The sequence below is a fragment of the Astyanax mexicanus genome, chromosome 3, assembly GCF_023375975.1.
Source record: "Astyanax mexicanus isolate ESR-SI-001 chromosome 3, AstMex3_surface, whole genome shotgun sequence".
NCBI lineage: Eukaryota > Metazoa > Chordata > Actinopteri > Characiformes > Acestrorhamphidae > Astyanax > Astyanax mexicanus.
Window position 1 is genome coordinate 46,834,100 of NC_064410.1, and position 17,660 is coordinate 46,851,759.

At 39.6% G+C, this 17,660-nt stretch overlaps 1 protein-coding gene across 3 annotated transcripts in view; it reads left to right on the plus strand.

Moving 5' to 3' along the window:
• Window positions 1-17,660, plus strand: part of col8a2 (collagen, type VIII, alpha 2) — a 65,575-nt gene extending 47,915 nt beyond the window's left edge. For all 3 annotated transcript variants that reach the window (XM_022683203.2, XM_049475377.1, XM_015608253.3), the window contains 2 exons: window positions 3,861-4,044; window positions 13,367-17,660. In XM_022683203.2, coding sequence (XP_022538924.1) covers window positions 3,894-4,044; window positions 13,367-15,279 — 2,064 coding nt within the window. In that variant the 5' untranslated portion in view covers window positions 3,861-3,893 and the 3' untranslated portion in view covers window positions 15,280-17,660. The remainder of the gene's footprint in view (window positions 1-3,860; window positions 4,045-13,366) is intronic.

Genomic DNA, 17,660 nt, shown 5'->3' on the forward strand with positions numbered 1-17,660 from the left:
AGTGGATCGAACATAGATACCCTTATTTTACCCCAAAACTATGTTAATTTGCTTATTCAACTCACAGTCTTCACTTCCCCTCCAATACTACTTAATCTGTTTTCTGTACTCATGCCTTGCAAATGGATCTGGATTTGTTTAACAGGAAAAGACTCTATATGACAGAGAGCAGAACCCCTGGACAGCGGTCCAAATTTCATCATCAATAATTGCTCATAACGAAATTAATACAAGTACATACTGCACACCAAGCCACAGACTGAATCAACTTGTAATCACCATAAAAGTGATGTCAAACAGTGTTGTAAAGTTCCACCCCGTCAGAGAGATAGACAGGCTAGAGCAGGGGTGTCCAAACTTTTTTTGTTGGGGGCCAGAAGGAGAAATATATTTGAAGTCACGGTCCACACTCTGTAATAAAACAAGTAATGAAATATACCACTTTAAATAATTATTTTTTCCTGATTATTTCATTTACACACCATTTTACTTAACTAACTATCTTTATCTTTGACAGTGTTGTGTAAACTAAAATTTTTCAAATTGATGTTTAATTTCATGATGTCTCTTAATATAAAACTCCTTAATTACGGCAACTTTTAGACTCTTTGGCCCATTTTTCTGCGCTAGAAATGCGCACCCTCTCCGCTTTTAGACTCTTTGGCCCGTTTTTTTGCGCTAGAAATGCGCACTCTCTCCTCTTTTAGACTCTTTTTGGCCCATTTTTCTGCGCTAGAAATGCACACCCTCTCCGCTTTTAGACTCTTTGGCCCGTTTTTTTGCGCTAGAAATGCGCACTCTCTCCGCTTTTAGACTCTTTTTGGCCCATTTTTCTGCGCTAGAAATGCACACCCTCTCCGCTTTTAGACTCTTTGGCCCGTTTTTCTGCGCTAGAAATGCGCACCCTCTCCGCTTTTAGATTCTTTTGCCCTTTTTTTCTGCGCTACAAATGCGCAACCTCTCCGATTTTTTGGCCCGTTTCTGACACCTAGCTTTCAAACTTTGAATCTCACATTATGAAAACCTGCTTAACAGCAGGCCAACTTTCATTCTATTTCTAAAATACCTCGCGGGCTGCTCCAAACAAAGGAAACGGGCTGCAAATGGCCCGCAGGCCGTAGTTTGGACACCCCTGGGAGTATCCTAGAGGTATGCTAGCTTTTAACTATTAATATGCTGCACAAATGCATTATGGTTGTTTTGTATATCCGGCATCAATTTTAAGCTTTTGTTGAACATGTCTTTAAGTCAACACAGCACAAGCATCAGAATGGTGTGTTTTGAGTAGTAAACATACTTGAACATATGAACATACTTTGTACTGGCACAACATGTTTGATTCAGTGATCCTACATACCACCTGCAACAATGCTGCTGTAATCATAAAATGATCCCAAGGTAAATCTTCTTGACTTTTGCATGTTTTTGCTAGATACATATGCACATATGCTGTATAGTTATTTATGGCCAGTGTCCTCTGGTCTTCCATTTAGTGGAAACCTGCAGTAGCACATAACAAATACCCTGACATTCCAACATATATGGGACAGAAACTAGTTACTATGGCCTCTTGCACCAAATGCGGATGTGATTTCTGCCTGAGTTGTTTGTGTGTTTCATAGGGACAGTTCTATCCAGATACCACCAATGACAATCATTACCACCCACTATTATGTCCGCTGTGCTTGATATTGGCTTCTATGTTGTATTCCTGGTACACACCTAAAATTGCGATGCCATGACCACTATGGCCAGTATTCAGTTTCACTCACAAGATATCATGTCATGACTTATACAGGTGTGGGTATTCCCAAGCCATCACCTGAGGTAACATTTCATGATTGCTTTCCATACTGTGATCCTGTTACTTTTGGCAGTATATTCATAAACTCTTACGTTCACAAACCAAAGAGTTGTTTACACTTCTAAATGCATAGCCACAAAGAAAGTAGCGCTACTGCTTCCCCTATGGACATATGCTGCAGCTTCTGTGTTATTGCACTACTGTACAATCCACTTCTTCGACCAGAATGCATCATCCCTTTTTCACACAGCAGCAATCTGCTGTAATTAAGTCACACAGTAGTCGACAGCAGGATTTCCCCTGTACATTTGTTCATCTGTTATTTACAATGTTCTTCTGAGACCCCTGCTATCTGAAGACGTGTAACTGACCTGCATGGCTTACACCTGCACTTCAGCTCCACTAATGTGTGATTTTTCCAATTTTGGATTCGGACTTGTGGTTATGAGTGGGAGTGTGAAGCTGTCACTGCAGTGGAGAAGAGGAAGTGAAGCAGATAGGAATGTGTCTAGGCCAGGCTGCCCGAGATCCAACAACAACGCTGAGAACGGCAAACTGAAGTCCGTGAACTGCGGAGACCGTGGATAGGATGTCCATGTGCTTTTGGACACGCTCTCCAAACTGCCTCCCTCAGCGGAGCTGTGGTTCTGTTCAGAAATCCTTCTTCAGGTGGTGCACTTTGAGTTATATCATTCGCTGACATGGATAGCAGGGAGAGTATTTGATCTCTGAGGTACTCATCACATTCAATCTCAGCAGAGGGCCACTTGTCCTGGAGGGAAGCGGTCTGGAAGCCATCAGAACAAGTGGAAAAGGAGTCTAAGGAGATGGAGATGGTAACGCTTCACTGAGTGTACGTAAACATGTAGAGTGGGTCGGGGCATCCTCAGAGAGATCGAGCACCAAAGCAGCCCACAGACCAAATCCATCTCACTTGTTTTTCACGTAGAGGATATCTCCCCCGTGAAAGACCCAATGATTTATAGCACCAGCAACCACCCCTCTGCTCCCACCCAGTGGCCTCTCCCATACACCTGATCAGATCTGTGCAAATATATGGCACGATGAGTAACATGAGGATGAAATTATCATTCCTTCCCGGAGCAAATTAAAGCAAACAAGCCCAGCTGTCACAAGGAATGACAGGTTAAACAAACAGGCAGAAGCAAGAGCACGTAGCCCAGCCCATGCCTTGGCTTTTTCTTGCTTCTTCTGGCAGGCTTGAACCTAGGTGGGTTCAATTCCTTCTACCCACTGACCTGTCTGGCAGCCAACCATGCAGTACTATGTGTGTCTCTGAACTATGTGGTCCTTCTAGTGCAGCTGTATTTGCTCAGTCACATGCTTAAACATCACCTCTCGAGTGTCTAAAGTCCTGTGAACTGTTTATGCATAGTAGCGTAACATTGACAGGTTTGCAAAGGTGGCAAATTTAGGTCCAGAAAGTAGAAATCTGCCCCAGGATTTTGTTCCAATTGCCTGGATGGCTCAGCTGCAGCAGGACTTGTAGCATCATGTTGACAATGCAGCCAGTTGTCTACACAAACAACTGGCCAAACAACTGGTTGCAGCTGAGTTGGAACAAAATCCTGAAGTAAATTTTATCTTTCTGTTACTGGATTTGCCACCTTTAAAAGCTTGATATAATCACTCTCTACTGACTTCAAAAATCAACCAGTAAAGCCAGTACAAACAGGACAAATGAAGAGTGTGTTTTTTTTAAGGAATATGTAATACATAAAAACTTCTGGAAGTAATAAGTCCTGCTTCATAACTAAAGCAGAAGAATGGTATGTTGTGAGAGGAAAACACTTCTCACATTACTCTTCAGTGATTTACGTGCTGCAGCTTCCAGAAGCCCTTGGCTTCTGGACTGACTGACGCTAATGTGTTAATTAGATTTTACCAATAAAGTTCTTGTGTGAGAACTAATCCTTAAAAGGAGTGAAGGCAACATGTTGCAAAAACCTTGCTCTGGAATGACTAACAGTGTGTGGAACATTGATCTGCTTTATCTGTCTTTAACCCTTCCCTCTCTCTCTCTTTCTGACTTTAGATTGAAAGTTCTGAAACCACGAGGTAGATCACCATGCTGCTGGTGCCTGTGTGTGTGCTGCTGATGCTGGGGGGCCACGCTCTGGGCGGGGGATACGCCCCTGTACCCCAGATGAAGTACATGCAACCAATGATGAAGGGGCCGGTTGGACCTCCTTTCAGAGAGGGGAAGGGCCAGTATCTTGGTAAGTGTTGCTTAATATTAGGAAAGCAACTGAATCCAAACTAGGCTAGTTAAGCCCTTTACATCCATGAGTATACACTTCAATTCCTCACCCTTATCTCTTATACCAACATTATACATTGTTTTTTTTCTAGTTTCTGAATAATTTGCAATAGGTACAGAGTAGTAAGTCTTCCGACTGTACTGCATGGCATTGACATACAGCTCCTATAACCTTTTGTTTGACAACATGAAGTGTTGTCTTTTTTTTTTCATTTGGGAAGGTGTTCTACGTAACATATTTGTGTATCATAGCCTTTCTGTTAGACCCTGCATATTTTAAATAATCATATCACATGGTGAGGTATGCCCAGTAAAACACTTAAGACCAAATCAGAAGAATATTGAACAATGTGTGTATTTTACAACCATTCCTGTATTTCAAGCCTCCTTCCTTTACAGAGCAAATTATCATTAAATTATTTGAAGAATTATGAGAAATATAAGTGTGTAAATGTCCAAGGTGCAAGCCTATACTGAAAACCTGTGATCTATGATCCCTCAGACGGCACTGCATCAAGAAATGTCATTCAACAATAGCAGAAGTTACATTCCTAAATGGCACTTAAAACAGAGAAGCCTTTTGTTAACAATGTCCAGAAGTAGTGATGACTTCTCTGGGCTTAGAGGCATTTGGGATGGCCATTACAAAGTAGAAATGCACATTGTGTTTAGATAAATCAGTATTTCAGATCTTTTTTGGAAAAAAATGATGCCATGTGCACTGTACCAGAGAACAACAAGGACCATCCAGACTGTTATCAGCAACAAATTTAAAGCCAAGGTCTGTCACGGTATGGGGGTTGTGACAGTACACTTCTGTAATGGCAGCGGGAAGGCAGAAAAGTGCATTAAGGTCATAGAACAACATATGCTGCATTTATGACGATATATTAACCAATAATGTCAATGATTCTTTCAAGTGCAAAACCTCATGCTGCACACATTACAAAGACTGCAGAAGAAGAGGGTATGGGTCTCCAATAGAGACAAAATGACAAAATAAGTGATATCTATGACCCATACGTAACCTTAAGACGTGTTTGCCGAAGGAATTGTACTAACTGAAAAACTTTGTTACTTGGATCCTCAGTGCCAGATTGTGTTTTAAGTGTTGACATTTCCTGTTGCAGGCAGGAACTGAACAAATTGAACAAATATACAAAGTTACGAAGTTTCAAACCAGACAAAACATAAAATATCTAATTTATTAAAAACTATATTTAATGCATAAATATAAAATGGGTTTATACCATTTGTAGTGAAATGAAAGTCAAAGTAAATGTAATAAACACTGTGCTATTGCAATCTTTTCTGATGTGAGGTTGTATAGTTTTAATCAGAAATTAAATATTTATCCCTATATATTTCAGAATGTATGCAGTTAAACACTTAATAAATAATTCAAGTCAATAATAGACCTGTCACATCTGGTGCTGTTAGCTCCTCTGTCCCTTCCACACCCAGCTCTAACGGAGGTTCTCAGGTCAACAACTACATTAACCAGAATGCACCACCCGCTGACATCACGCACTCACCTGATCACGTGACACCTCACCTGCTTCCTCCAGGAAGTCCTGAATACTGATTACTGGCACTATAAAAGAGCACTCCACACAAACACCCACGTCGCGTATTGTAGGTTCTCCTCTTTACAAAGCGTTCTATATCTCTTGTCTCAGTTTATCTTGTGTATGACCTTGCCTTTGTTTTCTCGACGCCGATTATTGCCTTTGCCTCTGATATTGGATTGCTTGTGTATTACCTGGACTGTGTTTTCACTACTGCCTCTTGGATTACCTCTGACATTGGATCTCTCGTGTATGAACTCTGGACTGTCTCTCGTTTATGGTATGGTTTTGTCTACATTGCTCTGGTTTCTGGTGATTAACTGTTTTCTGTATCAACCACGTATTACATCTGTTTATTTTTATAATAAACATATATTTTTATCAGTATCTGCACGTGTCTGCAATTCTGTGCTCATCATGACAAGACCATTCCAGGGCTGAATTGCTTTTATTGAATACAAGAATCCTTTATTTTGTACTAAGCAAAATCAATGTAATTGGCTTTTAAGAATTTTATTTGGTATTAGCAGTCTGTAGTAGTATAAGTGACATACTACATAGTATAAGTGAAAAAACACATTTAGGTGGTGGTCTCGAAGTATCCCCAAACCTTCTGCCATCAGCACAATGCCACATAAGCAGTTCAGTGTTTGGATGACTGTGTCAGACTTGGGCACAGAACCCATTCTCTGCCTCTTCAGCCTGAGCAATAGTTTCTTCAGGCAGCGAGGGGTCAGGGAGAGGAGCCAAAAGTGTGTCAGACTGAGAAACTAGCAGGGATGAACAATGAGAGGAACGGTTTGTCGTTTAGTGTCTCCGCTCCGCTCGCTGATTTATGAGGAGCATTGTGAACGTGTCAGAGGAGGAGAGAGAAGAAGAGAGAGGGCCAGAGAGGGATGAGGTGGGTTGAAGTTGAATCCCGTTGGAGCAGTATATCACAGCCACATATACTCCGATTCCAGGCCTGCCAGGGAGGGAATCAAAGGGGAGTAGAGGGGGGACATGAAACCCTGTCAGAAACAGTTGAGGGAGGTCGAAGCGAGGCAGCCGGAGGGGTGATGAGAAAGCTAGGGCAGACTTTAGGATGAGACCCTTTTTTTCATCTGCTGAATGTAGGGGGTCTTTGTTTCACAGGTGGATATAGAAAAGGTCAGCGGTAGAGGAGAATGAAGCATGACTGTTGATGGTTCTATGCTTTTAACTGCTGTGTTGGTTTTCTACGTTTTTTTGGGGTAGTCACCTGCTGCATAAGTGAGCTCACCGTCTACTGGTGTATTTCGCAGACTTATTATACTACTGGTATACTTTCGCAGAAGTATTTTTGCAACACGCAATTTATTTTTCAACCCCAAATCAAACACTGCACATTCTTTAATGTATATTTAGTATGGTCTTAGTTTGATTATAGTATTATACATAGTCAAGCACTATCATGGCGCTATCACGTACAAAAAAAAGACAAATATATGAACAGGTTTATTAAGACAGTTTGGTCTCGGCCAATATTCTGTAGTAAAGGAGTGAGGTTATGGGCACCATTATTTTTCACAAATATAGTTGCACCCTGTATGAAAGTATCTGGTTGCAGTTCTACTTAGAAGGTAGATACAAGTTACTAGGAGCAATAATTAATAATATTAATTAACAATTTTGACTGATATGGACTGTTGGTCATATTTCAGGGTCAGGGTCAGGGTCGGTTGTCAGGGTCGCGGTACCGCTGCTCCGGCTGTTGAATTGGGACGCGGCCGTGAAAAAACGCCTTTCTAAGGAGATAGGGAGCCCGAGAACAGGCGAAAACTAAAGTCACGCCGAGCATGACAGAGAGACAGGCGAGAAATGTATACAAAATTGGCCAGAGAGGCATTTATTATTATTATTATTATTATTATTATTATTATTATATTTTTTCATCATTCAGTTCAAACAACCTTACAGGATTATAACACAAGTTAACAATCGGTCCGGACCTTGGCCTGTCAAAATTTTCTCTAACTGGACCATACTGAATTCTATTTAAATACCCCTGTTGTAGAGGTTCCTAAAGGTGTTCTGCAATAATTCATCATAAGAAGTTTGAATATTCTTATGTAAATTCCTGCCATAGGAGGAGTGTTGAGTGTGTCCATTGGCATCATACAGTTTCAATCAGGGGTTGTCCTGTTGGAATAGTGCACTGCAGTGTGAAAAGGTATGACCACTTGTTAGAAAACCATATTAATGTAACTTTGGCCTGCCCAAGTGCCTGTAATGAATATTGTGATGGTGTCTATGGGGATAGGGGCGTGGACCCATGGTTCCCCTGCTACCTCACGTCTTAATATCAAAGGTGATTTAGCCTCATAATAAATTGTACCACACACCATAACAGCAGGTCTTTTTTAGACGTGTGCCACGAGACAACAAAACGATCATTGAAGGCAGAATGACCTGCTGCCATTCTGACTTACCCACCAAGTTTAATTTGTGTCAGCTGATTGCTTATGGGTGCAACTATGTTTTGCTAATGAGTTTAAAAGCATCTAAGTTTGACGATGCTCAAAGTAGAGACACATTTTCCCATAGACGTTCTGCTGTGAGCTTGAGTTTCTGATTATAGCCAGTGTAATGCTGCCTGTAGCTGTTTGTGCTGATGGCCATCCAGCTTTTGGCAGCTGTTGATAAAGCCTTGATTGGCCTTGGTTTTGGAAAGGTACACGAGATGCACTCTTTTCAGCATCTGGTAGCTGTTACCTGCATTGTAGCTGGTCAGTGTGTGTGTGTAAGAGAGAGAGAGAGAGAGAGAGAGAGAAAACTTGTTTTTCAGAATGGAAGTAACTATCCTCTGCTTTTTCCCCCTTGTGTGCTTATTCTGTAATGCATTATGAGATTTATAGACAGCGAGACTGTAAAATTTGATTGAATGTGTGTATTCATGAGAAGCAGACTCAGTGTAACACAAGTAAAATATGACAGTCAGGATCCCTTGTGGATAATTCAGGACTCCTGCAGTCTTTTTAGACATCTACTGAAACATTTTATCTCATTCATAAAATGTGTCTACCAGCTCTGGTGGAATAATAATCAAATAATTGTAGACTAGGGTTGTTTATTGGCAAGAAACTTGCAATTTGATACATATCACAATACGGGGTTGAAATTTATCAAACTGCAATATATTTGGATGATAGAGAATTTTATTAAATCCAATTTTAGGAAAACAAATTATCACACGTATACAATCTGTGTACTTTTTATCGAATCACATCAGTAGAATTTGAAGAAAAAGTAAAACGCTGCTATCTATTGGTCATGGTTTAAACACAAAAAACACAAAATGAACCATGAATGTGTTTGAGAATCTTTCACCCCTATTCTCATCCTTATTCCTGTCTTGTTTTTTTATCTCTTTTTCCTCTGCCATATTTGAAAGCAGAAGCATCAGTCATGTAAACACAGTGACTCAATATGTCATCTAAAAATACACTCATTTTGAAACAGTGAGTATGGGTAAACAGGGTACTGATCTAGACTAATCCAATGCTTTTAGTTATGAACTATTACCTAATATCTCTCACTGCAAAGATGATCACACATACTGCCACCAGAATTGCAGAACTGAGCATGTCTGAACAGCTGGCCTGCTAACTTCACAAGACCCATGCAGCTGCTTCCACCTAGTGGCTGTTAATAAACACTGTGCAGGTCTAGGCTCAGTATGTTGAACTGCTATTTGTAGAAGGCTAACAGTAGTTAGGAATTATGTAGATATCCCAGTGTTATGCAGTACAGTTTGTATAATATAGTAGATCTACAGTACTGTGAGTCAGAACAACTCATTTTACTCCTTTTTAGTAATTGTTTATTTGCTCAGCAAAGCACTAATATACGAACAAATTAAATTCATACAAGTCATACAAAAACTGGTTTTACATTACCGTGTTCTTTCAAGCATTTTTACTTATTATCAAATGTAGGCTCATTAGAGCTCGCTCTATTTTTTGTAGATTAAAATGTGTACACAGTACTGTATATGTTTAACTGGACAGGGGTATCTAAGAAACACTGCTGTGGTCCTGCTAAAAAGTCCAGCTCAAGACCAGCTTCTGCTGGTAGCTGCATTTGGATGGTTTAAGCTGGTCCTTAATTGTCAAGGTTGTTGAAAAGCTGAACATACAGGTGAAAAAAAAACATTCCCTAAATGTATTATATTGAATTTTTTTCATATCATTATCAATTTTTTTATTGTATTGAAAATATACTTTAGTAAGCATATCAAGGATATCATCAGTATTTAAAGAACACTGACCCAACTGAACATTTCATTACAGAGAGTGTAAAAAATCCCTTTTAAATTGGATGATGTGCAGCAAAAACTGAATAACTGAATCTGCCACTGCTGATTCATGTTGTCTGCATGCGAAAATATTGCGATAAGTTGTGTAAATGTCTTTAAATGTAGTGATAATATTTGTACTATTTCTTCCATCTCTGTTAAAGCATGATTACATACACAGAAGGGGTCTTTTATACAGTCCATATCGATATCGGAATTATATTGTATCGATCGAAATAAAGGAATATATTGTGATAGCAGCACAGTTCATTGCATGTAGCATTTGATTTTGGTCATGCTGGTTGACCATCATGGTGTTAGTGGTCATGCTGCTCAGCTAGCTTGGTAATACTGGTCATGCTGGCCGAACATCCTGTTCATAATGATCAACCAGCATGTTTAAGCTTGGTCATACTGGTTGTTATCTTAACCATTAAACTAGGGGTGGGTGATATGGCCCTAAAATAATATCATGATATTTCATGGTATTTTCGTGAAACAATGCTCTTGGCAATATGACAAAACACTGAATTACTAAAAATATTTCAAGAATACACTACTTCAACAAAATAAAAAATAAATGTCATTATTGCATACAATATGATATGGCAAACCTAACTCCTAATCTAACTGTGATTTAAAAAAAAACAAGAATTTTATCAGAATGTTATTATACTAATAATGCAAATATCCAAATATCTCCATATATCCAGGACTGAAGTAAAATGAAAATTACTGGACAGAATCAATCTGGCTCTAGTAGATATATAATGAGAAACTTGAACAGTGTGATTTTTTTTGCTAAAAACAGCAAGAAATTAGTAACCTTGATGTGATAATTAGGGGTGGGTGATATGGCACCATATTTCAGGATATAATATGGTTCACAATATAAAAAAATGTTGCTGATATTATTGTGTGCAATCTGATATGGCACACCTCTATATTAAACTCATATGCTGGTGAAGAACCAAGCTGGTCAACCACCTATACCATCTTGAACAGCTGGAACTGACCATGCTGTTTTACACCATTGTCCTCAATATAGAAAACTGTAGTTTAGTGCTGTATTGATTAAAGTCAGGTGGCAAAATGTTACAATTATCCACCTCTGTAACATGATTCAATAGTAAATATATAACTGTAGGCTGAAAGCTGCCGAAAATTGATTATTTGAGCAGTACCACAAAATAACTACTTTTGGTTCCATAAAGAACAATTTTGTAATATTACATTTTGTTATATTAAACTGTACTAAAGAAATGGAAATATATTGACACATTTTGAAAGTATGTTGCTGTAAAATAAGGCCTAAAGAATATTGTTGGGATTATCTGAGAATATTTCAGGCTTTAGGTCAGGTTAAATTATGGAGCCTTTTCTTAGAAGGTTTAATATAAAAAAAAAAATACTTCTGTATGCGTTTAGTATGCAGTATGATGCCACCAAGTGTTCTTTAGTATAAATTCATCACTATTTTTTTCTTCAGTTTTTAGATTGGCTGCACTAAACTGTTCAACCACATGGGGGCATCACACACACACACTTCACGATATGCACAGTACTATGGTGGCTGGTGTTGTTGTCTTCCTAAACAATAAAGCCAAAATAAGATTCCATATAGATAATAATTTCTGTGATCAGCTGCCAGTTCATAAAAAACACTTCTAAAAAGGAAAAAATGAATATATCTGAAGAATATTTTTTAAATCCCAAAAAATATTTTAATTACTTTTGGAGCATAATTAAAGTAATGAACATATTTAATGTTTAATAATTAAATAGGTACATATTATGTATTTTAAAATTTAAAATGTATGTTAAATTCGGCCTTGCATTGACAATAGACACTTCAAAATTGAGGACATTGATTTATTGTTAGAAGTGTACTGAGCACATCCCCACTGTCCCACGCATAGCTTGGTAGTTAGTGGTAACTGTGTAATTTATTTAACGTTTTCACAATAATAATATTATAGTTATGATTTTGTACTAGACTTCACATTTACAGTGTAATGTGTGCCAGATTCCTGAGAGTTATTGTCCCCTTTTCATTGGAGATAAGATTTATAAGACATATAACTTATACATTTAGCTGTACATAAAATGTACATTAATATTTGACATCCCTTTTAATAAATGATTTCTACTACTTACAGTTGCACCCATTGTTGACACAGATGTACACACAGTTTGCCTAGTACATATATAGGAGAGTAATAGGAGTAGTAGTATGTAAAGGACTCTCTGGAGCAGATGAACATGAACCAATTGGCACCAAACCTAATACCAGGTAGAACTGTGTTCTCTGGAAAGATGGTGCTTCATCCATGTGTTGTTTATCACCAACACTCTTATCACTGTATGCAATCAAATCCTCACAGCAGCAATTCCAAATCTAGCATATCTTTTACAAAGCCTTTATTAGACAATGGAGACAAAGAAGAATTATTTTAATAATTTTAGAAGAAGCCATAAATAAGCATGTGTTCTTTAAGCTAATGTAACAGTTTGTAGCTGGCTAGTTTGAGTAACCCTTGATCACCTTCAGACATTCTTCGTAAAAGTCACGACTATCCCTGCTGGCATTCCACAGAGGTCGAGCGTTGCTGGGGTACATTCATCTTCTCTTTGTCTTTTGTTCATGCCTTATTCTTTCTCCCATGAGGCTTTCTTGGCTTGGCTTTCTAAGCGTTTTTCCCCATCAAACATTCCCATTAAATATGCATTTTTTTTAACAAGTACTTAAATTTGATTAATTATTTATAATTAGAGAGTTTGTGCAACATTTTTCTGCTTTAATAAGAAATTAACCCACCTGTTATATTTGCGGTCAATTTAATCTCAATCGCAGTGTTGGCATCTCAGAAAACATAATGGATATTCTTTTTGTGCTTAATATGTTGAATATGTTAATACACATTGAAGGTTACATGTAAGATCTTGATTTAAATGAACACTATAACATCAGCGTACACACATATTCACAGAGTGACAGAGTGAGCATACATACCCTGAGTGGTGGGCATCCATTTCTGTGGGAGCACTGGGGAGCAGTGAGGGCACCATGCTCAAAGGCCCAACAATAGCAGCTTGCCAAACCCAGGCATTGAATCCACAACCCAGTGCTCTAACCACTTAGACCACTAATCACCTAAATTACTAGGTTGATTATGTTGCTTTTGGTGCAACCAATATATTATCTTTATGTTGTATCATGTTATCTTGTAAGCAACAGTTTGTGATAACACCTTAAAATTATATATGTAAAAGAAGCTATTTAATATTGAGTATAAATTTATAACAGCATGACTTTGTATTCATTTCTACAAGGGATGGTATTTTAGTTATCTCTGACAAAATCATTCATATACCATTATGATTGTTTTCTTTTTCAGAATATCCACCTGCGATGAAGGTGAAAGGGGAGCCAGGCCCTCAAGGGAAGCCAGGTCCTAGAGGTCCAGCTGGGCCCCCAGGTTTACCAGGAAAACCAGGTTTAGGTAAACCAGGCCTAAATGGTCAGGCAGGACCCCAGGGGCCAGCTGGCCTGCCAGGAATTGGAAAGCCAGGACTGCCAGGTTTGCCGGGAAAACTTGGGCCCAAAGGGCTGCCAGGAATCAATGGTGACAAGGGACCTCAAGGTGAGCCTGGGCTACGGGGATTGCCTGGACAACCAGGAGCACCTGGGCCTGCAGGTCTATCATTGAATGGCAAACCAGGGCTCCCAGGAGTTCGAGGTCCACCAGGATCCAGGGGTGAACCAGGTCTAAAAGGTGGCCGTGGTATGCCCGGTGAACAAGGCCTCAAAGGGGAAAATGGCAATGGCAAGATAGGTCCACCTGGCCTTAGAGGTCCAGCTGGCCTTCCAGGAGGTCCTGGGGCTCCTGGAAACCCAGGTGTGGGCAAGCCTGGGCTTAACGGGTTACCTGGACCTCTAGGACCAAAAGGGGACCAAGGAATTCCAGGCCTTCAAGGTCTTCCTGGGGATGCTGGGCCTCCAGGACTGCCAGGGCCAGCTGGGCAAGCTGGGTTGGGAAAGCCTGGGATTGATGGTGTTCCTGGAAGACCAGGTCCAATAGGACCAAAAGGTGAACCAGGCCTTAGGGGGACTCCTGGGTTTCCTGGAGCTCCTGGCTATGGTAAACCTGGCCTTTTAGGACAGAAAGGGGACAGGGGTCCTGCTGGATTACCAGGTGCTGTTGGTGATAAAGGTGAACCTGGCATGGATGGTCTACCAGGTGATGTTGGGGTAAATGGGCAGCCAGGACCTCAAGGTCTGCAAGGTCCAATGGGTCTTCCAGGAAAGCATGGCATGCCTGGTCTGAAAGGAGAATTGGGTCCTCAAGGGCCTCCAGGTTTGCCAGGGCTCAGAGGAGATCAAGGTCCCGGTGGTTTGCCAGGAAAGCCTGGTATGCCGGGGGATAAAGGGCTTCCAGGGCCAAATGGAGCCATTGGAAAACCAGGGCCTAAAGGCGAAGCAGGTCACACTGGTTTCCCTGGTAATCCAGGCTTGATTGGAGTACCAGGTCCCAAAGGAGAAAATGGTTTTGTTGGGCCCCCAGGACCACGTGGCCTATCTGGAATTCCAGGTCTACCTGGACCAACAGGACATATGGGACCACAGGGCATTCCTGGGTTGAAAGGGGAACAAGGTCTACCAGGGCCACCAGGAAATGGAAAGAATGGGGACCAGGGATTAACCGGTCCACAGGGACCGCCAGGAAAACCAGGCCCTCCTGGAATAAGTGGTACTCAAGGCCCTCCAGGTCCTCCAGGTCCTCCTGGCCCTCCGGGCCCAACTAACGGAGATACAACAGTGGCAGGGCTCCAAGGTCCTGATATTGGGGGAGAAACGATAACAAATCCAGGTGCTGGAAAACCACAGTTTGGTGTCGGTGAGCTTTCTGCCACAATGGCTCCAGCATTTACTGCCATCCTCACTACACCTTTCCCACCTTCTGGTATGCCCATTAAATTCGACAGGACTCTGTACAATGGACAAAATGCTTACAATCCCACTACTGGTATCTTCACAAGCCCACTGCCTGGAATCTACTACTTTGCTTATCACGTTCACGTAAAGGGAACCAGCCTGTGGGTGGCACTGTACAAAAACAATGTGCCTGCCACATACACCTATGACGAATACAAGAAGGGTTATATGGACCAGGCGTCAGGCAGTGCAGTGTTGGAGCTGAAGGAGAACGACCAGGTTTGGGTGCAGATGCCATCTGACCAAGCAAATGGGCTTTACTCCACCGAGTACATCCATTCATCCTTCTCAGGGTTCCTTCTGTGCCCTACATAACAGTTTATATGATCCATCGTTTATTGTTCCAGCGCTCTGCGGTCACTCAAGTACCACCTGTAACATCGATAACAGGAAAGACTGAACACCAGAAAAGCCTAGATGAAAGCAGGAGATGGAAACTTTATGCTGTGTCCATGTTTTAGCCTTTTCAAATGTCTGATTTGATTTTTGTTTTCCTTCAAGTGTTTTTGGTATCTTCAGCCTATATTATAATGTTATTATAACTGTTATATTATTATTGTTGCTGTTGTTGTGTTATTTTAATTGATGTTGTTGTTTATCGGAATCAGACAATGTGTAAGTAACAGTTTTACCCATGTGACTGCACACTTTGCCAAATGTTCTGACTCCCATTGAACTCCATTTCTTTCGACTCTGGGGTTGTGTGTTCCCCTGGCTGCAGTCACATTCAGCTCAAGCTCTTATTTTCAATCATTTTCAACAACATTTCCTCTTTACTACCCTGACGGTTTTAAGTTTACTCTAGGGAGTAAAGTCTTAACTCTAGGCCAAATGTCATAAAATATGTTTTGTTTACTATGTGTTACAGTTACAATTTGTTGCTAATGTGCCTAAATCAGTGATATACGTGGAGAGTATTGTCCTTATCCTTGAAGTGAAAAGTTTTAGAATATTATTTTGAACAGAAAATCAGTCTGAAATTCTAGTCTGAAACATTACAAAATAATACACAAGTATTATCTCCCTGTATTGCTGGCATTTATATATTTTTAAGAAGATATTTAGATGAACTGTTAATGGATTAACTGTCTGAGTGTAAAGACATAATGAACTCTAACCTATGCATTTGATCACAGTATGTTCAAAGGTCATTACAGTTCTGAAACTTATATTGTACTTAACATCGTATTAAATAGTGGACATTCATTTTTGAATGTTTTAATCATCTACACACTTAATTCCATTTAAGATTCTTTGGTCATTCAAATTAGTTAAAGTTGAACATCAAGAGCTTTTTTCCAGAACTTGAAGACATGGCCCATGTCATGTGAACTGTGTCTTTCGCCTTATTGAACATTTAACAAATTAATTACTGGGCATTGTGCACAACATCCCAGTTTATTATTCAGATGTTCTGTTCATTGCTTTCAATGCTCGCACAAAGAAGACTTGATCATGAATTATTCAGGCAGATATTGAATGATTAGTTCATAGTAATGAACAGATTAAATAAATGCACTGGATCTGTCGAACAAAAATGATTATTGCAACTCATCCCTATTTGTTATAAAAGGTTTTCAGAAACAAATAAGAACATGCATATGCAGACCGTAACAATGAACACAAAATTAATTATTGACCCTGAGTTGGCTGTAAAATAAATTGTCGAGTTGTTATTCCCAAATAACCCCTGAATTACCCATTGGGTTTGTCACGTATTGCAAAATTGAGCCAAAATGTTGCTGTTGTTTCATCTGGTGCTAGTGATATCTTAAAAGAAGCGTTATATTACAACTACATCATTCATAAAGCTGGAATTACTGTCATAACAAACTGATTCCAAAGTGTGCCAACTGTGGTGATATGTAACAGTTATTCACCTTTTATCCCCTTTTGGCTGTTCTCAGTGTAGCCAGTCAGCAATTCTTCATTGCTTTTCTCTGTTGTTAAAATATTTACCTCCCCCCAAAATATTACTGCATTTAAGACAAGAGCCAATCATTTCATCTATCCATATCCTATAGCCATTTCCATTAATTTTTTCACAGAGAGCTTTGATTTTTAAAATTTGATTCGCTCCATCTTTAATGTCAGTATAAACAGAGGCTTTGAAATCAGCGTATATATTTTTAAATGAAATCAATAAAAAATTGTCAGGTAGATTCATTGTACTGTTTCCCCTCAGATCTGCTAGACTCGGTTTTCCTTTCATTTTCATGCCAAGAAAATTCTTGCTTCGGTTTGTAAGGGATATTTGTTTGTTACGGACAAGATAAACACAAACAACCCGTCCCATTTGCACATTAGCGTAATGAAGGTGTATTTATACTGTACATATGTGATGAATCAGCAAGAATGTCTGCCTACCGAAGCGTCCATTGAAATAACGTACAAATAAATATATATAACAGCATTGACAAGTTACGAGTATTGTAGTTAGCATACTACCGTCGTTAAAGGAATATTTTGTCGACCTTTACTTCTTTTATTTTTTTTGTATGTACTACGTATCAGATTATAGGGTTCTGTTTTGGTTGTTTGATGTATACAGGGCTATTGCATTTATGCTGTGCAATAGACTTTGGGTATTAAATGCACTCTTTTGACTGAAAATGTTTTGTCAGCTTATAAGAAATCTGCAGTACTTGATAGTATTGATACAATATCAATAAAGATTTTCTTGTACAAATACTGTA